Here is a 21944-nt window from a genome sequence, read left to right as displayed (position 1 = left end):
GCTGCCTGAATATGTGTTGATGGTTGTGTAAGGATGGTAAAGCCTTCTTATAATGTCTAAACCTTTTTCCTATTTCTAAAGCATTTTGTTAAAGCGTTAAAATTTTGTTAAGTAGTGTCAGGCTTAGAGAAATGAAACTCCTTTCTCGAGAACTTGAAATCAGACGTTTTGAGTGGGATTTCAACATGCAGGTGCATTTGTGTGCAAGCAGTGGTGTGATTATACAGTCAGTCTGCTTTCAGCTAAACGTACGCAGTTTCCATGAAGTTCAAGGGAGGTGACTGCATATGCAGCAAGTGCATGATACAGCTTACAGATATCCATTCAATTCCTACTGAGTGTAGTAGATTTAATAATAACACTGGCCCAAAGCCTTGAAAAGATGGGCTGCAAACACTAGGTACTGATGTATGCTGTCCTGGGACTTTAGAACTTTTTTTAAAATACGGGCATAGCTAAAACTTTTTTTAGGAACTAAAGAAAACAAAAAAGAAATACGAAGAACAACAAATCCTCCCCTGACAGTGAAGCAGGTTTGAATGACCTGAAAGGATTTAGAAAAGGAACAGCTGAATTTTTTCATGTGCTCTAAGGCCTAGAACTAAAGCAGTGGATGAGCTAAGAGTCGCTTAGTACCCTGAACTCACTTGAGCCCTTACTCAGCAAAGCATATGGTTAACTCAGCAAAGCATAGCATATGGTTAAGCAAAGGAGCAGTCCCACTGAAATCGAGGTGAAGTATGTGCATGTTCAGGTGCTTCAGAGAAAGGCAGCACTCTAGATCAGTGAGGATACAGAACACTGCCTATGATCTGGAAGTCCTGAGATGCTCTTTGGCTCCTAGTATGGCTGAATTGTGCATGCTGATCCTGACGCTGTTCTTGCAGTCACGTTGCTGCTGTTCTCTTAGCTGCTTAAGAAGCACAGATGAGTATCAGCCTGAGTAGGCTTGCCTTTTAAGCTTCTGCCAGAATGCTTAAACTAGTAGGTTTGTGTCTGGGCTTACAGATCAAGTCTGAAGGGATAGATTTTACTTTTTTTTGCAATTGGACTAACGACAACACAGATGTCAATACAACACAATTGGATTGGAAAAGCTCTTGAAGCACCTCTACCAGGACCTGAACAGCTCAGGGTTGTTTATAAAGAGTTGTAAGAGAGTGACGTACTGCTTCAAACTGGAGGAAGAGGTTAACCAAAAGCCCCAACCAAATTAACAACCTTTGCTTTGCTCCCTGAGACTGCCAAACTGAGGCTCGGGTGCACCAGCAGAGGGAGTGAGCCTCAAAGGCTACAGCCTACCCGGGGGGGGGGGGGGGGGGGGGCGTGTTTGACCTGGATTAAGGAAACTACGCTGAGGATAAGGTGTTCTTGCTAGCTATCCCTCTCTCAAGTGGTCTCCTAGGTTAGACGGTCCGAGCTACAGGACATTAAAGACTAAGCAATGTGTACATTTACACCTGCGGAAATGTAAGCAGACACAGCAGAGCAGTGTGCTCATGAGTTAACCCTATTGAGGGAACAGGTCTATGTGCAACCCTGAGGGGTAACCTTGCAGCTAGTTTACCTCAAGCTGATGAAAGCATGGGGATGAAAGGTTTTGTGAGGGTGAAGGAAATCCTCTGCAATAGCTGAAGTTTAGGAAGAAAGGGGCAGCCTTAGCAATGATGGATCCAGTAGAACATAGAAACTAGAAATGTCTGGCTGTAAGTGAGGGTCACCCAATATCAACTCTTCTGGTGATACCTACATCAGTTCCATTTACACATCGTTGCCTGTGCATACACCGGAAGCTTATTTGAGTGCAGATTTGAGTTGAAACTCTGATTTTTACTTTTTGCCTCTCTTTAAGAGGCTATCTATGTTCCATCATAATAGACACCTGCAAGTAATCTCTTGGCAATGGAATAAGCATTACAAAACCAGAAGCAGAAATGGACCAAACAGACATGGATTCCTGGAATGTGGTTGGTCAAAGCAGCAATTCAAGGAAGGAATCCTACTGCAGCCCGGAAAAATTATGACGCACGGACTGAGGAGGTAAAATACATTCTCAGAACCCCAGAGCTGTCACACTGCTTTCCTCTGGTGATGGTGAGCCTCATCTTTGCAGCCCTTTGAATTATCTTCCTAGCCAACCTCCCTCCCTTGTTACACAGTGAATGTCTTCACAAAGAGGTCTCATATCAGCTAACAGCTGTACTGCTGTAACTAGACTTGCCTAAATCAACCCTGCCATGACTCCTTGTCTAATTGCTGAAAGAGATGCAATATTCTGAACAACACTTGACAAAATCTTAAGGCTTTAGCACAAGGTGCTGTGGCTAGAAAACTACCATAAAGTTTTCATTCCATTGCAACTTCTTTCTCTCTCGTGTTTAGTGTCCAGCAGAGGCTTTCTAGAAATGCTGTTGAGCATGAAGGTCACTAGCATTAGTCCCAGCTGAAATGCCGAATACAGTCCACTTTCTGAGATAAGCTAGAGGTGTGCGCTGCTGTTGGAAGAGAAGTCTAACTCCTTATAGTATGTTTAAGTTGCCATTTACTTTGCAGATAAAGGATTAAATGCTATTAAAAGGTAGAAGCATTTACAGACCTAGAATTCAGTAATCAAGTCTATTATTTCACTGCAAAACAAAGACATTAAGTGAAAGCTACCTCTTCAAACACCATACATGTCCAGCTCTACTGTTCTGTTGTGAGAAACAGAATCAAGCTGGGGATGGGCTGCAGGATGCTATGGGGCAGAGCAAAGCACAGGTCTTTCAGCCAATTCTGGAACTGTGGGCAAGGTAGATCACTTGTTCAGAGTTCAGAAAAACAGTCTCACTTAGAGTCATTTACATAACCCTTACAAATTTTTTACCTTTTTTTTTTTTGAAGGTAAATGTTTCCAAACAGAAACTAGAAAAACAGACTATAAAGAAAAATGAAACCAGACTGGCCAATTTTGGCATTCAAAGAGGATATAATATGAAATATAAGCATACTGAGATTTAATAATTTTAAGATGTGGAAAGTAAAGAGCTCCCGCTAAGCACAATTGGTTTTGTTTGTAATGTCCATATCTTGTTAAGGGTTTTGCTTACAAAGAACCTTCAATGTGCAACAGAGGGCTTTTAATTCTTTGGACTCCCTACTTACTTGTCGCTTAACCAGGGAGGAAAACCAATGAAATAGACCCATAATGATGAGAAATTACTGTATTTCTTTTCTTGGGTTTTCTGATGGTAAGTAGAAAAATATCTGTGGTTTATAGCAAAGTGGGAATGCGTCGTAATTAAAAGCCTAAAAAGACTGAAGAATATTTCATCCGTTAGTGATAACAAATGGCAAACCAATGAATAGTGCTGTGCATCTGAAAATGTCAGAACACACCTGTAAAGCCTGATGGTAATAATAACTGGTGTCACGCAGCTGTAAAACCAAACTAGAGCAGCTGAAAACATGTCTGTACTTTCTCTGCCTCGAGGCTCTTGAGGGCTAGGATGGCCCTAGCACAAGGGAGCACAAGCCCTGAAATGACCTACCTGGCTCGCAGCCCTCCCACAGTGACCCCCAGGAGCAGCATGGGGAGCACAAGCCCTCCTCAGCCATGTCCCAGCACAAGCGTCTCTGGGCTGTGGCACAGAGCTGGCCTAGCACTGCCGAGAGGCCCCTCCAGCCGGCCTCTCCTCCAGTTGGAGCTGAGGATTGTTTTACAACCCATTGCCGATTCAGCGGGGCCATGGGGCACTTGATGAATTCCCGCCTCTGAAGAGGACGTGACTTGCCCAGGGCCACAGAAAGACCGTGCCAGAACTGGGATCAGGACTCCACAGTCCCCAGGTGCCAGACACGTGCTTGCCTTAAAACTGAGCACTTCATCAAACCGTAAAATCCAGCCAGATGGTGACTCTTTGCTATTATCTGGACCAGTGCTGGGAGGCTTAACGTGTGCAAGGCACGGGGAAGATCTGGATTCCAGTTTCTGTGTCTAAGGCTCAGAAGCCCAGAAAACGGATCCATGTTTTAGACCTAAATGCTGCTAGAAACTTGAACATGTTTTAACTCAAGTTCTGACTTCAGTCCATCCTTCTCATGAAATGTTTCCATCTCAGCCTGGACCTACCAGTTTCAGTGGGGAAGTTCATTTTTGGGAAGGGGTAGAGAGGCACAGGAGTAAGAACTGGCTACTTCATCAACCTTACTCTGCCCTGTGTACATGGTCCCAGTCAGATTCTCCCCTTCCAGGTAGCAAAGACTGCATGAATCAGCCAGTGGACCTGTTTTGCCTCTCAGCGATCGTTTAAGAACTTATTGTATGGACCCAGGAGGCAAATACACCCTCTCTGCCTTCCATACGTATGAACATACGTCCCAGAACACCAGAACTCTCAGTTAAACTCTCCAAACCCAGGTCAGAGCTAATACAGAGATTTTTTGCAGTTGGAATTTTAAAAAAGTTATTTATATGGCTTCATTCCTGTCTCAAAGTCAGCAGCAAAGATTTATGTTGGCTACCCTGCGAATGGACTTGGGCCTTTGTTCCATCTTCAGAAAAATCCTTCCAAGCTTGTGAGCAGGCCATTGCTCTTTGTATCTTGCTGCTGGGGGAAAAGAATTACTATGTATTTTTCCTAATTACAGTTACTCCTTTATTTGTGTATTTCCTGAGACAGGTATCTCTGAGGTGGTTCCAATGACCAAGTATTTTTTCCAATAGCTTCATTGTGCATGTCTTTGTCCCCTCCTCCCAGTCAGCATATAAACAGCATGTTAGTTCCAATCAAAAGCAATTCCCTGCTGCCAACTGCAGCAGAGCCTTTGTCTTTCATTAGCATGAGTTTTGGGGAGCTACTTGACCTATGCATATGCTTTACCATTCTAGACAGTGTGTGGTAGTTATTGTCCACTCAGACTTAGCAAACAACAATACATTGTAAACTGAAAAATAACTCAAAATCTAAGAAAAGAAATCAGCATGCTAAACAGTAAAGTTCTAATTTCTTACTAAAATTATGTTCTAATACTGGAAATGGTTTTCCCTTGAACTCCTAGTGAATTGGAAACTTAACTCTGCATTCAGGCTTCACCCTGCCGGTCAGAGGCAGGCGCTGAAGGTAATTCTCCGTGCTCCAGGCGGATCAAAAGAAACTCATTATCAGTCGGTCATCTAAAAGGATATGACAGCTTCACATCCAGTCGTTCGGCAGCTTAGATGCAGTCTGGAATGGATCTTTTCTGTGTCTGTTGTCTATAATAGCTTTTAGGGCTGGCTCTTCTTCCAACACACAGTACAAATCCTCTGGTAACTAGTACCAGCCACACACAACAAAAGCCAGCTAAATCTGGTGTAAGCTCAGAAATCGATGTCTGCTTGCCCTTTTCTCATGCTCAAGTCAGCAAGAGTCTCCCAGGCTGAGTGTTCTGGGCAGCAGCCCTGGGGGCAGGGGCTCTTCTGGACTCCTATGGACACTGGTACTTACCCAGAGGAGTGAATTCCCTTCCTCCACGCAGACTGAAGCTGACCAGTGTCAACAAGGTGTTTTCACTGGTCCCTTTTGGCAACACTGGCACTGCACTTCTCCATCAACCTGAGAACTGGAGCTGAGCAAAATTCCTTTCACAAGCATTAATAAAAAAAGATCATTTAAGGTTGACCTATGCTCATCTTCAACAAAACTTGGCTTCAGACTTGTCTACGGTTACAGCAAGCCAACTGCAATTCATGTTACTTTTCTTTCAAACTAGAAAGAAGGTACCCCTGCCCAGTGCACGTGCAATCCTTCATTTGCAGGTATTGGCTCTTCTGCTCGTTTTCTCCCAGATACCTGCATAGGTGCCTGCCCTAGCCACTTTGTCTCTGTGCTTGTGTCAATTAAAGCCGTTTGAAGGAATCGGTGCACGTGTTTACCTAGGCAGCCTTTTGATGTTCTTCTTCCAGTTCCTGCATCACGCTCCCCAAGCACATACAGAGTTGATTCCATCTGTCAGCTTACTCCATATCCTGTCCTCCACCTATACATATAGCTTCCTCAGGGGTGTTAATATGTGTAAAATAAACATTTCCTGTGCTGATAATAAAGATGAGTAAGTGGGAGAGGGAAGCCAATACAGAAACAAGATCCTTCTCTGTTTCTTCCATGGGATTTGCGCAGTAGATGAAGAATAGCAGAAACAGAGGAATATTGCTGGGAAGGAGGGTGGACAGAAGTGTGGGTTCATTCTGAGAGGAGGAGGCTGCTGGCTCAGGCACGTAAGAAAATATGGAACCACTCACAGACTGCAGCCACTGCTAAAATAACGAAGTGTCACTGTGTGTTTGGCTGTTGCCAGCAATCTTGTAGTCTGCGCAGAGATACATCACATCCAAAAGGATCCCCTGAGTCACCGAACTCGTATCCCTGGTATTGCAGACAAGCGTTTCACATGACTTCTTTCACAAGCCATTCACACTAATTCCTAAAACTAATGCAGGTTCTTGTCCCTGATAGTCTATGGGAAAACTTCTCTAGAACTTCAGCCTAAAGTTGCCTCGGATATTCTAGCTAAATTAATAGATAACAGTTTATACGTTTTTGTTCCTGTGCCAAAAGTTTTATTTTTTTGAAAAGCTCTTCTTGGTGTTTACCCCCAAAATATTTATGTTGGAATCTAGTACTGATGTTTAGAGTCTAGTACCAGCATAAGGAGCTTTTCATGGCAAGAAAAGTTCATGTGGTCACAGCCTATTGGCACAATCAACTGCGGAGTGGAAGACAGTCATAGAAACATGTTTTTGAAAGAGCTCAAATTAACTGGGTGATAAGTTGATATGAACTGTCATGCTTCCACTCTGCCTCTGCTTTGCTAAACCATCAAAAGAAACTCATTATCGGCCAGTCACCTAAAAGGATATGACAGCTTCACATCCAGTTGTTCGGCAGCTTAGATGCAGTCTGGAATGTGTCTTCTGTTTCCTTGATGACCCTGGTCTTCTCTCTGTGCACCAGCACAAGTTTGTATTCTTTCTTGAATAAAGGTGGTATTCCTTTCACAATAACAATAGATTCCCTCTCCACTAAAAATACATCAGCTGATGCAGCGTAGGGTTATACTGTTTATTTTATGGCTTGTAGATGTTCTGTGTAGACAAGAACCTGGAGGGAAAGTTCCCAGTTGTATACTTTTTGCATCCTTGCTGAGACCTGCCCTTTACTCTGTATCAAATCAAATCCTGCTAAAAAAAAAAGACTAGCAGCTTGCAGTGCTTCCATCTGTAAACTGCCAGCCTGCAGCACAGGAGGAGATGCTCCACACTTTCAGAAGAATAAAGTGCTTTATTAAGTGCCACGTGGGATATCCAGAAGCACGAGATGCTTTTTAAAAAGGTAAGCAAAACCCAAACAGGGAACAATGACTGAGCTATGCAAGTACACCAGGGCGATCTGACACACTGAGGGGAGATTAGGTCAGCAGGAAGACAACAGCATTGACGTATTCCACAAGAATGTGGGGACAGGAACTAATCTGGAGAGGCAGGGAGAAAGCAGATGGCAACAAGTACCTCTGGTCTAACAGAAGTGCTGCTGCGGATCCTGCCCATGCATCATCACCTATAGAGAACGTACATCTTTGCATCATGTCAAAGAAGAGCCCAAGCCTCTAGATATCCAGGCTGCACTAAATCCCATCCTTCTCACCCCCCTAGAAAGAACATATCCCTACGTTCACGCATCCTGTGTTTTCATTTTGCTTATCTCTGGGACATTGACAACACAGAAGCAGCTCCCTGAAGCTTTGAACTGGTGAAGACTGAACTTCCACAAGCTCCAAGTGCCTGCGACGCAGACCCGGCAGCTGCCACTGTAGGTCTTCAACACTTCCAGAAGCCAGGCCCCAGCTTCCTGCTGCTCTCCTGCCCGCAGTGTAGCATGAGTGCACACCTCCCCTTGCAAGGGAGCGTTGGCGAGTGCCCGCGGGCTCGTGTTTGCCCGGGGCTGGGTGCCTCAGCCTCCCCGCGGGGCTGCCGAGGACAGTAACCGCCCACAGGGCCAGGGCCGCGGCTGGAAGCCATTCGGGCACCAGGTAACCTCCCTGCTGACAGACAGCTCCCTGCAGCACGGACAGCATTTCCTATTTTTTAAAGTTAACGCTGATTTCAAAATCCCTCGGAGATGAGCCCTGCTCAAGGCCAAAAACATCCCTCATGTTTTCGCAGGGCTTCTGCTTCCCCACAGGGCCCGTGCCCACCCTGAAAAAGGCAGGGAGGCCTCAAGGGCCCGTCACCCCACGGGCTTTCCTCAGGGCTTGCACCACTCCACGGTAAAACCTCAGGGGAAAAGGAAAGAAAAAAACCTTAGGAAGGGGGGGAAATGACCCCGGTTTGGCGGCAGCAATCGAAAATATCCCCCGCACACACACCCCAAGGCCTCCAGGGGCATTTGGCGGCGGGGCAGAGCCTGTCCCCCTCACTGGCAGAGCGGGGTGCCCCTGAACGGGCCGCTAACGGTGCCCGCTAACGGTCCCCACTAACTGTCCCCGCTAACGGCCCCTGCTAACGGCTGGGGGGGCGGCAGGGCGTTCCGCCGCGGGGCAGGTGGCCGGCGGAGGCCCGAGGAGGCGCGGGCGGAGAAGGCCGGGGCGGGGGCGAGCCGACCTCGGGCGGAGGCCGCCGGCAGAAGGAGCCGCGGGCCGCGCCGTCGAGAGGACGGGCGGCGGCGACAGGGCCGGCCGGGCCCGCCCCGTCGGGGCCCCGGCCCGGTGCCGTCTGGAGCAGAGCCAGCCCGGCAGCACACGGGCGGTGGAGGGAAGGGAGAGATGGGACTTCCCAGTGGGAAAGCCACGGCGGTTGGGGAAAAGCACAGCCCTTGCTTTGGGTTGGAGTTGTTTTTTGGTAGGGTGGGGGGTAGAGGGAGGAGAAGTGTCAGCGCCCCGGGCCTTGCTGCCGCCTCGCCGGGCACGTCCCCGCGGCGGGCAGAGCGGGCAGAGCGGGCAGGCCGGCTTCCCCGCCGCGACCTCAAGTGCTCTTCAGTCGCCGCCGGCCGCGGACTCGCTTTTTGCACTGTCTCACCCCGGTGTTATTTTTGCCGGCCTCCTCTTCGGGCACACGGGCCTCCCCGCGCCAAAACTCGGCCTGGGGGGGTTGCACCGGCCGCCCCCGGCTGCCCGCCCGGCCCCGTCCCGCAGGGGCCGAGGTGCGCGGGGCGGGGAGCAGGGCCGGCTCTCCCGCTGCCGGCCGGCCCGCCTGGGGATGCGAAGGCGCTGCGAAGCGCTGGGTTTCCTCTTTAGCAACCTCGCCGCTTGTTTTGCTGTGTGGGGTTGGTGGTTTTGGTTGGGTTTTTTTTTTTTTTTTTTTTTTTTGCCGAAGGGGAAGAGGGAAGGGGGGTAGTCTGGGTGTAGGGAGGGGAGAGGGGGAGAAGAGTGGAAAACGTTGGCTCTGTCCATGGTCAAAGTAATTCAGCTATAATCCCCCTTTCTCTTCCTCTCCTGGAGCTCTATTCATATTCTAATCACAGCTTTTCCTTCCCTAAACCAGCCACTTTTATCAGAGCCCTAGCTTTGCACTTTTACTTCCACTTCCAGCACATACAACCGCATGCAGAATAAGCAACTTTTTCCAGCCTCCGTCCTGCCCCCCTCTCCCCCCGCAACGTGCTAACCCGAAAAGGGATCCTCGCATCCTCGGGCTAAAGCTGGAAGGGAACACGAGTTTGAAAACGCACCCCTTTGGTCCTTCATTTCTCCTGGCAGTCGGGATCTCCCACCCCCCCGCTTCCCCCCTCGTCCCACGGAAAGCTCTCCGGGCCAGCCGCTCTCCGCTGGCGGAGAGGCTGGTGGCGGGGCGGCCCCCAGCCCGCCTTGCCCTCGCCCCCCGGGGCGGCGGGGAGACGCGTGGGATTCCCTGCGCGGATCTGCAAGGCCAGCACCGCTCGCCGAGACACCGGCAACTTCTCTGTCCCCTCACCCCCCTTCCCCACCCACACACATCGCCCTTTTTTCCCCCCAATAAACTAAGCTTGCAAGATATTTGGGAAGCTGTGCAGCTTCCAACGCCATGTGCCCGCGAAGGATCCCAACCCAGAGCCCACCGGGAGCAGGAGGAGGAGGAGGAGGAGGAGGAGGAGGAGGAGGAGGAGGAGGAGGAGAAGGAGGAGGAGGAGGAGGAGGAGGAGGGGAGCTCGGCGGCGCTGCACGCACACCCGCAGCCCCAAAGAGCACAACCCCAAACCTACTGCCCGTTTGAAGATCTAAGCCAATTTTGATGTCGGGCTGTAATGAGCCAAGGACCTTGGGTGGGGGCTGGGGGAGGGAAGGGAGGAGTGGAAAGGCCGCTGGAACTTTAAATAAGAAAAACGTTTCTAATGCTCTAATAGAAGAGGGAAGTCGAAGTGTTGGGATTGCGTAGATCTAAGGCCCCCCTTTTTGGAGGAAAGCTTTTCTTATTCAAAACAGCATCACAATGGGCTTCACATTGAGCCTTGCCACATCCCCATCTGAGTAGCAGCCATTCATCAGGCTGGCTGGCCTATCAATGACATTTCTCCCATCAGGGCTTCTATAAAATGATGCTTTTTCCCATGAAACATCCGCAAACATTTTGACGGGTCTGGCTTTGCCCTGCTGGATTACGGAGTGTCCCTCTCTCCCGCGCTACCCCCCCAACTATCTGCCTCTGCCCTCCCTCCCCACCCCCTCGCCGCCACCCTGCTCCCTCTCCCCCGCGCATCTCTGAGATAGGGGCTCTCCACACCCCGGGACCTTGGGGCTCCCGTCCCGTCCATGGGAAGAGCATGCATTGCGGGTTGCTGGAGGAACCCGACATGGACTCCACAGGTAAGTCCCCCCCGCAGGCAGCGGGCTCCTCTCCACGCCAGGGAGGACTTTTCAACTTGACCGTGGCGGCGGGGGCAGCGCGGGCGGCAGCGGGGGGGGCCGCCGCCGTACCGGCCTGGCAGGCAGATGCGCCGGGCGTGCGGGGGAGCGGGGTGCGGGGGGCTCTCGCCCCTGGGCTGGAGCCCTGCGGTTGCCCTTGCGGATGCGGTGGAGCAGAGGGTGGTTTTTTTCCTTTCTTTCTTTTTTTTTCTTTTCTCTTCCATAGGCTGCCGGCCGGCAAACTTATTTCCTCCCCGCTTCTAGTTTTAGGCGCTCGCTGAGGTTTGAGCGGAGTCTTTCAGAGGGGCGAGGAAACGAGGTTTATTAGGGAAGACGGTTGGTGGGTTGGGGCGAGCCCAGCACCGAGGTCGTCTTGTCCGGCCGGCAGAGCCGGGGCTGGGCTGCTTTGGAGGGGAGAGAGCCTGGGAAGGGCAGGGTGGGTCTCTCCCCCCGCAGCCCCAGACGATGACTCGGACGGTGCGGTAACCGGACGGGAGAAGGGCGGCTGCAGTCCCGCCAGCGAGCGCCGCAAGCGGGGAGAAGCCCCGGCGGGAGGCCGGGCGGACGGGCGCAGCGGAGGGGCCGCTCGCCCCGAGGGCCGCAGCCCTCGCCCCGCCACCCGACGGCCGCCTCTGCCCGGCCCGGCCCGGCGGCGGCGGCGGGGGACGCGGGGCGGCAGGGCGCCGGCGCTGCCCGGGGGCAGGGCCCAGGCCTAGGTCTTCCCACCGCGGCTGTCAGCCGGCAGCCTCCCGAAACGGCGGCCCGCTCTCTCCCGCCGGCCGTGCCCCCGCTCCCCCCGCGCTGCCGATCCCGGCTTCCAGCGGCCGTAACCGCTACGCGCTGCCCTGAGCGCGGCCCCGGCGCGCCCGCACGCAGCGGAGGGCCGGCAGCCGCCACGGTCGCCTTTGCCGTTTTCATTTATTTTATTAGCACCGGAAAACACCCCCTCCTCCCCTCCCTCCCTCCCTCCCTCCCTCCCCGCCCAGGCGTTTCCCAGGCGGACAGCCCGCAGGTTAGGTCGGGCGCAGCCCGGGGACGGCTCCCCCGCTCCTGACCTGCCCCGTCCCCTCCTGCAGCCGCTGTGCCGACTGCGGTCGCCGTGCCCGGCTGTGATGGCCGGCACGGCGGCCGGGGAGCGGAGAGCCGGGCTGCGCCAGCCCCGCTGGAGCCCGCAGCGGGATCGGGTCCCCCCGCGCCTCCCCGACGGCCGCGTCGGGCCGCGTCCCGGCGCTCCCCCGGGGCGCCCGCAGCTCCGTCCCGGCTCCTCCGGGGTCGCCCGGCGCCGTGCCGGTGTAACCGGTGCGGGTGGGGACGGGGCAAGGGGCGGCGGGGCAGGGCAGCCCCGGCCTCGGACCCCCCTCGCTCCCCGCCGCCCCGAAGCCGCCAAGGGCTTTCCCAGCCCTCGCCCCCAACGCGGCCCGACGGGCGTTTTGTAAAATTGAAATATTGATTAAAAACAGACAAACAAAAAAAAAGCGAAGTGGAGGGGAGGCGGCCCGCCCCGCTCGGCTGCGCCTGCCGCCGTCCTCGGCGCACCGGGCGGGCCCGGCCCCTCGCCCGCCACCGGCGGCACCAGCCGGGTCTGGGCCACTTTTCCTGCCGGGGCCCCGGGACAAAACCCGGGGGGTTGTTCCGGGGAGCAAGTGCTTGGCAGGGAAAGAATCGTTGTGTTCAGGTCAGAGCGTGTGCAGGAGCTACTGGGGTGTAAAAGCAAGTTGCCCTTCCGTCCAGCCGCACTGCCGAGCCGGAGTTCAGGGCACTGCTGGCAACTTCTCGTTGTCGACAGTAACGGGTCTTTAGGGAAAGAAAAAAATCAAACCCAACCAAAAAAGCTCCGCGTTTTCTATCCCTGCATTCAAAATTGTCCATCCTCGGGCTGAGCCTCCCTACTATTCGTTCCTTAAATTCAGTATGGTTATATATAAATGGCAGCACGATTGATTAAGATAATATTAATCAGAAAACACTTTAGTCTTGCTAAACAGATGGCAAGAAAAGTGGAGCTTTGCAGTTGTCTCATTCAGACACCTTAACCTCCCTTTCAGAGGACTTAATCCAATTAGCTTTTCTCCTGAGTTTCAGTTGTTATGTAAAGATCCTTTTGCATTGTGGAGAAATATGGCTTCATTGAAAAAAATCAGTCATGTTTTAATTTCTCCTTAACAGTTTTTCCTTAAACCAGCGGGATAAAAAAAAATCACCCACGGCTCTAATTTTAAGGCGGGGGAATGGTTTGGTTCCCTCACCTTCCCCCAGCGGTGCCGTGCGCTTCCATCGACTTTCGCTCACGTTCCCTAACCTGGGCAGTCACCCGTGGGGCTGTCACCCAGCCTACACCGATTTCTGGCCCTCTGGGGGCCCAGGAAACCCCCTCTCCGGCCGCTCCCCGCCTAACCCTGCCAGGCAGGCAGGGCACCGGTGGCGGCAGCGGCAGCGCCCGGCCCCGACGGCCCGGCCCGGGCACGGCGCGGCTGCCCCGGCGGCACCGGCGGCGCTGGGGGGGAGCCGCCCTGGGAGCTCTCCCGCTGCCCGGCGGGGCCCGGCCCGCGGCCGGGGAGCGGGGCACCCTCCCGGGGGGTGGCACGGCCCTTCCCGGGCTGTTCGCGGCATCTTTCCCCGCATCGTTTCGCCGCCGCCGTTAACTCCGTCAGGCGCCCGCCCGCCCCCAGCCGTCGTTTCTGAAGCCCGTGACTCCCCCGAGCCGGGCCGGGAGCCGGCGAGCCGCCGGGGAAGTTCGCAGCCCCCGCCAGGGCTCGCCCGCCCGCCCGCCCGCCTCTTCGCTGTGGGGCACAAAGGGGTCGCCCCGGGGGGCCGTGCCTGCCTTTTGGGCTTGCAGGAGCGCGTCCGCCGCCGCCTGCCCTGCGCTCGGCCCGGCTCTCACCCCACACCCCGCCGGCCCCCCGACACCTCCGTGCCCGCAGCCTGCCGGGGGGGCCGGGGCCCGCTGCACCGGGACCCCATCGCCTCCCCCGGCAGAGCCCACCGAGGCCCGAGGGCGGGGTGTGTGCCCGGGGCCGGGCGGGTCAGCACCCGGGGAGCCCCGGAGGGCGGCTGGGGCGGGGGAGGGAGACTTCGCGGGAGATCCCGAGTATTAATAACAGGTTTCCACAGCCGCAGCCCCCCCTAGTGACACCGGCACGGTGAGTGCGAGGCGCTGCCGGCGGGGCTCCACGCCCGGGGGCGGGATGGGGCCCCGCGGCCGCGGCGGCCCCGCGGGCTGGCAGCCGGCGCAAGGGGAGCGCCCTCGCCCCGGTGCCCGGCCCCCCCGCCGCCCCGACGGAGCTCTCCCCCCCGCAGGACCCCGCACCGGGCTTTCGGGTGCCGCCCGGCCAGGGAGCTGCGTGCGGGGACGCGGGGCGGCGTGGATTTCCCGGGGGGCTGCCGGCCTCCCCTTCCCCGCGGCACCCCGGGGAAAGCTCCCCGCCGCACCGCTTCAGGGAGCAGGAGCCGAAGGGAAAGGAGGAGCTTTCTTGGAGTGCAACTTTTCTGCAAGAGTCAATAAATGTCCCTCGTTATTTCAGTGTTGGAGCCAGGCAAAAACTCCGCTGGCTTCAAAGTGCTAGATGGATGAGATCCTTGGGACGCGAAGCTGAGATTTAGGAGCTGATCCAAACCCCATTAAAAGCAGCAGAAAGCTTGTCAGTGCTCTCAAGGACGTTGGGATTAGGCCCTTAACGCAGTTTGTGTGAACCACAAAAAGTGGGTTCTGGCGCCCGAGAGGAACACGTCGTGGTGGTGGCCAGATTTCGGTCTATATTCTTACCGATATATGGGTGTTGCGGCAGTAGCGGGTGACCTTTACTATGAGCTTGCTATTTAAAAAGGAGCTAGCGTATAAGCACTGATTGAAGAGAATTAATGGCTTGCAGATCCTGGTTCAATTAATGAAATCACCGATATTGATAATAAATACTTGAATGCTAGTTGGCAGAGCAGCCATGACGTTTTAGAACATACGTATAACGCTAAGCGTACGACCCTAGGTCTCCATGTTTTTTGATCCAAATGCGTGTTGATTTTGCTGCTGAAAACTGTTTGCTTTGCTTATTGCAACACAGTTTACTAATAGATAAAGAGGAACTTGCTGTTGGTTTTTTTTTTCCTTACTTTGCTTGAGTACTTTTCATACCCAAGCAAAAATGTGATTTATTTTTGTTCCAATAAGTAAAAAAAGTTCTTTACCATTCCAGGATTTGTGTTTATAAAGGTTCTTACCTGCTGAGCAGTTAAGATGATCCAATGATTCTTCTGAATCCTAAATTTGATATGATATGGACATGCAAAAGAAATACCACTGTTCCTTTATATAATTGAACTTGACTATTTGTCTTATGTCATTTCATATCTCATACAATTTCACACGTGAAAGAAATAGAACAACAACAACAACAAAATCAACAAAAATGTTTTCTTTCCTGCTGGCTGCGGTGCTCCTGCAGACAATGTTTGTGCAGTAGGGCCCGATCCTTGGCAGCTCCCTCTGCTTCAGCAGCAGCAGGACTGGGATCTAAACAGGAATCCCAGCACTGGATCAGGTCTTCATTCCTGAGGGGTTTTTTTTTAGTAGTTTGTAAAATCCGTGGGGATTTTCTAGAGGTTTGTAAATTGGTCAAAATTACCCTGAGTTAACAAGTTCATCTTCTAAGTCTGACTCAGAGAAAAGAATGATTTTCTGATTTATTTGTCTGCTAATGAATTAATTCTAAAATACTTAGGGAGGGGGAATTGCGGTACTTTGCTCTGCAGTCTGTTATTTACCTGCAATAAGGAAAAGGTCTTTAAAAGAATGGAAAGAAAAAAGGAACTAAAACAAGCTTTTGCATAAGAATAGCCAGACATCCCTACGAAACTATTTCATTTATTTAAGTTACGGTTTGGGGTTTACAGTCCTCAAGATTTTATTTGGGTAAAACCCTCATTAAAGAAGGGACTCCGGATTCAAACAGATTAAACTTTTGTCTGCGAGACTGTAAAGAAACCTGTAGCCTCAGTTGGTCTACTGCAGCTGCACCTTCCCTGTAGTAAACATCTATTGAGCAAAAGATCTTCTTGAAATGAGAAGAGACCATTTTGTGCTAAGATACGCGTGACGGGAGTTAGAGCTGTCCCGCAGAAAGTCGCTGGTACAGTACCCTGCTTCCATCAGGGTCGTTGGCTTGGTTGCTTTTAGAAAATAAGGCTGGTTTTCAGCCACTGGTGCAGTGAGTGCGCAGGCAAGGAAGAAGGTCAGCATAGCTGTAAAATCTGCAGCATCTCCCAATGTAAACACCTTTGCATTTTTTTAGCTTAATTTGCAAGTGGTTTGCGAGTTAGGACAGCCATCAGGAGGAGCCTCCCCTGGGATATTATTTCTGTACATAGGATTTCACCATAGCAAAATAAAGATGAAATTGTGGGATCACTGAAATCCGCGTGGTGATGAAACATTAGTAGCTCTTCAGATGAAGACTTTTGAAGAGGTGGCCTTAAACACACCCAGGGCTTGATGGTTCATGACAATGCCTTTAGAGCAGCAGTGGGCTGTCATGTAACTAATACAAATATAAGGTCAGTCCTTTGGGGATACTTGATGTGACATTCGAGTCCAAATAATTAGCTCACCATTCCGTGAGCACTGAGGTTTGTGAATTTTCTGAGTTCACCCACTTGTCTGTTTCCCTGCATCTGTGCTGGATTTTCCATTTGTTTCATTGTGTCTGAAAATGAATACCCCATACGATTCGACCCTGCTGGAGCCCAGCGCCCCGGCGGCCGAGGGGATTTGATTGCTAACATTCTAGTTAGGAAGATGGATAGCATAAAGGATATTTGATGGCTGAGCGATCCTATAGATAACAAGCGTAGGAAGGAAGAGTACGTGGTGATGATTATGCCAGTGGAGGCCTGTGTAGGTTTTTTTAATATGTCTGTACTAAAATCATGGTTACACACATCTTTTAGGTCCTGTAGAATTGTATGTATGTGTCGGAGAGTTTCTGTGAGTGTTTAAAACTGTAATCCAATTTGCTGTTAGAGATGGGTCCTCATCCTGCGATGGCTCCACAAGGGAGACACCTGTTGAAGTCCATGTGTGTGCCTTGGAGAGGGCAGGTGCCCAGGGTTAGCTCGTAATGATCCCTCCCAACGCTGGGAATATGTAATAACTTAATTGCAGCTATTTTACATGCATAACTAGCAGTCCTGGCCTGTCTTCATTCCCATTTATTTTCTCCCAGGAGATTTGCAGCAAGAGCAGTTCATTAGCTATAAAATACTAGCGGGCGTTAGAAATGGTGCTTAAAGTCAGTGGCAGAGACTTTCTGGCTTGCTGGAAGACCTGCGGTTTCATTCTCTGTATATAATTAAGTGTTAGGTTAAATATTTTTGGCCATTCTTCCCTTTGTGATAAACTTGAAATCAGGAAAAGCGGAGAGGGTTAAATAGAGCCTTGTCTCTCACTACACCCAGTAAGGAAGAAAAAGCTCATTTGCAGATTAAATTGCCTCAAGACTGAAACACAGGGCTCAGCGCTGTCTCATTTCCTTCACTTCAGCTACAGTTAAGCACTTTGTTTTCTTTTATTGGTAAGTGAACTTAATTTCTCTAAGATGGAATTTGTTATGGGAACCAAGGAGTCGCTTCACAGCTATGAATGATGGGTTCACAATTAATTAGCAGCTTATCCTGAGCATTTTTGTGCAGGATCCCAAATATTATGGTAATGGGAAACAATACATTTTAGATAGCTGGAACATTCTCTGAATGAGCGATTCCCTGAAACTTACAGCCCTGGGAATTAGAGGCATTAATTTCAGAGCAGCAGGCTGGGGACATATGCTGGGATTTCATGGGTTTTCTAGGCTTGCCATAGTCTGATGCTGTGGTCATCGCTCTGACAAACTCCCTGCTGGAGCTCTGGGTGCTCATGAATCCCATGGCATAGACTCAAACACTTAGAAACACAAAATCCTCTTCGCTAGGGGTTTTGATTTGCTTGCTGAGATTGTATCTAGAAAAAAGGAGATTTGCCTGGAAGTAAGAAGTACAAGTTTTGAGTGTTAGAAATAATTGCTTTTTTTTTTTTTAAGAATACTGTCACTAGAAATAGAACTACTTGTTGTTGCTCACCTTTGCCGCCTTCTCTTTTTAAACTTTTAAATTATTTAAACTGTTTAGAATAACACTGTCAGACTGTCTGGTTTTCTTTAATGCACCCCTTTTTACTGGTTTGGCTACTTGGGGCAAGACTTACTCACATTAAGTCAGGTAGAACTCACCATATGAAAAACGGCTCACATGCAAATGTACGTTTGCAAAGGAGACCCCTAAGTCAACAAAACAGGCATGAGCTTTCTCTTCTTGCATAGGTCTGTAAATTCAGATCTAGCTTGTGCTAAACTTGTGAAGCAAGAAAATGCCAGAAATGGAGTGGCAAGGGGAATTTAAAAGCAGTTAAAAAAGCCAAATGTAGGGGTAAATACAGATACTACTAAATGCAGTGATAGAAGGGTTAACATACTTCCCCCCACCCAGAATCCTATTAATTGCTAAACTATTTCAGAAGTGCTAAAACTACCTCAGCTGCAGCTGAGGAAGGGCAGTATGGAGGGGGAGCCCAGTTCATGGGTGGGATCTCAGGAGCGGTCCTCCAGTGTTGGGAGGAACCACCTGTGTCCTGGAGGCCGGTCCCCCATGGTGACGGCAGTGCATACCTGATTTGAAAGGCCCCAAAGAACATCCTTCCCACAACCCATGGCACTTTCCAGCACCCTGTAGCAAGGGTGCAACCTGCTGCAAAAGACCAAAAGCTACTGTGTGTCAGAGGGCAAGCGGGAAAGGCTGTGTGTTTTGCTAATGTTCTAGGATCTTGCAGAAACAGGTCATTCGTTGAATAAAATTCATCGATGGTCATAGGAAGTAGACCCTATCCTTCAAAGGAGGGGGGAAAAATCTTCAACAACCTGGTTTGTGTGGTGCCCATCTCATCTGACATGCAGTTTAATCCTGGAAATGTGGCCAGGTGTCCTAATTAAGCAAATTAATATTTAATGCTATTAGCTTTTGCAACATAGCTTGTAGGTACCCTGCTCTTAGCTGTTGCCGTTTCAATGTTTAGAGAAAAGCAAAATCCTTCCCTTCCCTCTACTCCCTACAAAACCTAAGCAACACAGGGAAACAAAAATTCCTGCCTGGTCCTCAAGGTGACAGTCACCTGGCAGACACTCTGAAAAATGTGGTGCGAGCAAATGTGGAAGTGGAGTCCAGCCCCACAAGTGCTGCATGTCAGGGCACAGCAGTGGCATGCCGTTCTGTGACGAGACATGCCTGCTCCTGCGATGGCTGTTCCCTAGGTGCGTTGGCTCGTGCATCGGATAGAGGGAATGGGCTTCTTTGCAGAGCCTCGCTCACCCCGCGGCACAGCCCTTCAGCTCCAGGTCTCTCTCGGTCAGACCTGGCCGAGCAGCAGGTCAGAGATTTGCTGGCCAATGTGCTTGGCACCCCGGGGTCTGCAGGAGAGGAGCCATGCCCAGTGCTGCGTGTAAAGACAGAGATCCTGTCGGGGCAGACGCGGCACAAGAGCCAGACCAGGAACTCTCACGCTGAGCACAACAGGTCTGCAACACGCACCTCGTGTCCGTAAAAGGCGGCTGCTGCTTCTGGGCCTCTCGGGGTCAAGGGTAGAATGACTTGTATTTTAGTTATCAAGGAAAATTTGGCCTTATGAGAGGCTGTGTGCAAATGACATATTTGCTAAATGGTGGGTTGTGGTTGCACGCCAGCCTGTGGCCCTGCTGGGCCTCTGGGGTGACACTAACTGTGTGACACTAACTGAGTCTCACCGTGTGACACGAACGCGCTCAGAGGAGGAGCGCTTAAGAGACCTCCGAGGTCCACGGCAGAACAAGGCAGCTGCTGGGTGAGGTTTACTCCGTGCCTTTTGCAGGCTGCGAGCTGGGACACCCAGCAGGGTGCTCTGCTCCTCTGTAAACTGCGCCCTGTTCTTCCTCCCAAGCGGTGGCAATAACAGATCCTGCTGGTCGGATTGACTGGCTAGCGCAGGTTTCCCAACGTTGGAGCTCACATTCCTCTCTTAAACGCAGAGTCGTGGGGACAATACTGGTGTGAGGGCCCCTCTAATGCAAACGTTTTTTTTTAAATGAGTTGTGGTAGGGGCAGCAAATGGCCTCCATTGTAACGAGGTGGGGAGAACTGGGGAGGACTGCATTTACAGAGCGGTTTGATCACATGGATGGAGCAGTGTGTTCACCTCTCCTCCTTGCTGGGTCATTTCCACTTTGAGCTCTGCAAACAGACCGTCTATTGAGCAGTTAGTATTCAGTGCTGAATATTCAATACTAGACTCTTGTTTTGGTGAGTCTTAGGCAAAAAAAAGAAGGAGGAAAGAAGACTTCTCTTTTTTCTCATGTTCCCTCCCTGAGTTTGCTTTGCATATTGTTCAGAGGAGACTGGAGGCTTCTCAGAAAAGCCAAGCTCCTAGTTTTAAAAGCACTGGTCCAATTTCATAGTACTTTCTAAAGGGAGGGAAGAGACAGCGTGGAAGGGACTGAATTCATACAAGGTTTATGAATCTGTAAGTCTAGGCACATCAGGACTGAGTGAAGCCTTTCCAACAAGCACGTTTAGGCTGTAAACTTAATAGCATGAAATGCTTGCTCTGTATACACAGATTAGTTCTGAGAGGTACCAGTCTTTGTGGGAGGATGTTATGATGATTTATGAATGTCCTCTCTGCTGGTTTTGGTATGCAGATATTCTCTGGGTGCATGTTGAGAGCTGAAATAAATTTGTTTCTCTCTAGTTGGTGCCATATTTGCTCACAAAAATGGTTGTGAGTAATGTAATGGCTGCATCCATTGACAGTAGTGAGCAACTGCTAGGTTTGGAATAGATGTGCAAATAGTGAGGAAATAGTGGAATAGCGGAGTGGAGTGAGTGGAATAGTGAGGAAAAGTGGCCACCATTTGAATAAGTACAGTATCTCTCTCCTTTGATTGACACTCTTCTTTAGTCAAGTGATTGTCTTTTCCTTGCTGCTATGATTACATCCTGACACCCGAGGTTTTTTTTGCACATATATGTCTGTCTTTTTCTCTTGTTCTTTCAGTCTGCCTGACTGGATGCTGTTTCTGACGAGAAATATTTATTGTAGTCCTATTCCTTCAGGAGTTGACCTCTTTTCTTCTGATTTTAAAAAAGTGTCCTCTCTATAGTTACACTTTCCTCCTATACTTTATTTTTGACCATGCCCTTTTCTTTGTCGTTCTTTCTTTTGCTTCCTTTTCTTTCCCTTCCTTTTTCACCTCCTTTCCAACAACCAGCCTTCTCCCTCTTCTCTCGCCTCCCTGAGCCCCACAGCCAGCGTTTCTTGCATCTCCCACCCATCTCACATCTTTTTGTTTTGTCATCTTTGTGGGCCCGTCTTACTGATGTACTACTGTTTCTGTGCCAAATTGGCTTGTCTGCTGGATTCGTCGGCTCCTGAGGCAGAGGGAAGCATTTCATGGGTACTTGATGCAAATCCCGTTTCTTGTTGAGTCACAGACTTCCTGTTCAGCCAAATGACTCCAGCCTTGTGCACTGGTGAAGCGGAGCTGAATTGAGGATTTGAGGACTCCATGTCTTCTCATGCACACTGGTGAGCTGAGGGACCATGGTAGCAGCCAGGAATGTTTAACCCAAGAGCTAGTGAGCAGAGACTGCTGTAGGGTAGGAGTAGAAGAGATGTTGTGATAGGTACCCAGAAGTGAAGGCCCTCCTCTTATGAGGTCTCTAGTGTGCCTCACATTATTTCTATAGCATAAGAAGCTAATGAAATTTGGGGCAAAAAGGGCATCAAGAGATTGCCCTTTATTCTGGGAGAGAATAGGACTGGCAAGAATCAAGGGGCATGTTTGCTTTTTCTTGGAAGGAAACATTGCGGATAAATCGGAGACAATGATAGCATTTACATTGGTTCATGCAGCAGACCCTGAAGGACTGAAGATCTATAACGTGTCATGCTGTAGAAGCGTGAGGCTGTATGCCGAAGCTTTGCTGTATGCAGAGTTGGTGCTTAGAAAGCACGTGATATGTGTGATTATCCTTCTGATGAAAAGACTGGCTGCATG

The 21944-nt window shown here is 50.7% G+C and overlaps 1 protein-coding gene across 1 annotated transcript in view; it reads left to right on the top strand.

Annotated features, from left to right (window-relative positions):
- The first annotated feature begins 10784 nt into the window (after nt 1–10784).
- Nucleotides 10785–21944, top strand: part of RFX4 (regulatory factor X4) — a 98387-nt gene continuing 87227 nt past the window's right edge. The window contains exon 1 of the mRNA XM_075521802.1: nt 10785–10797. Within this exon, the coding sequence (XP_075377917.1) occupies nt 10785–10797 (13 nt within the window). The remainder of the gene's footprint in view (nt 10798–21944) is intronic.

The sequence above is a fragment of the Mycteria americana genome, chromosome 1, assembly GCF_035582795.1.
Source record: "Mycteria americana isolate JAX WOST 10 ecotype Jacksonville Zoo and Gardens chromosome 1, USCA_MyAme_1.0, whole genome shotgun sequence".
In the NCBI taxonomy this organism is placed as follows: domain Eukaryota; kingdom Metazoa; phylum Chordata; class Aves; order Ciconiiformes; family Ciconiidae; genus Mycteria; species Mycteria americana.
This window is presented reverse-complemented; position numbering and strand designations above follow the sequence as displayed.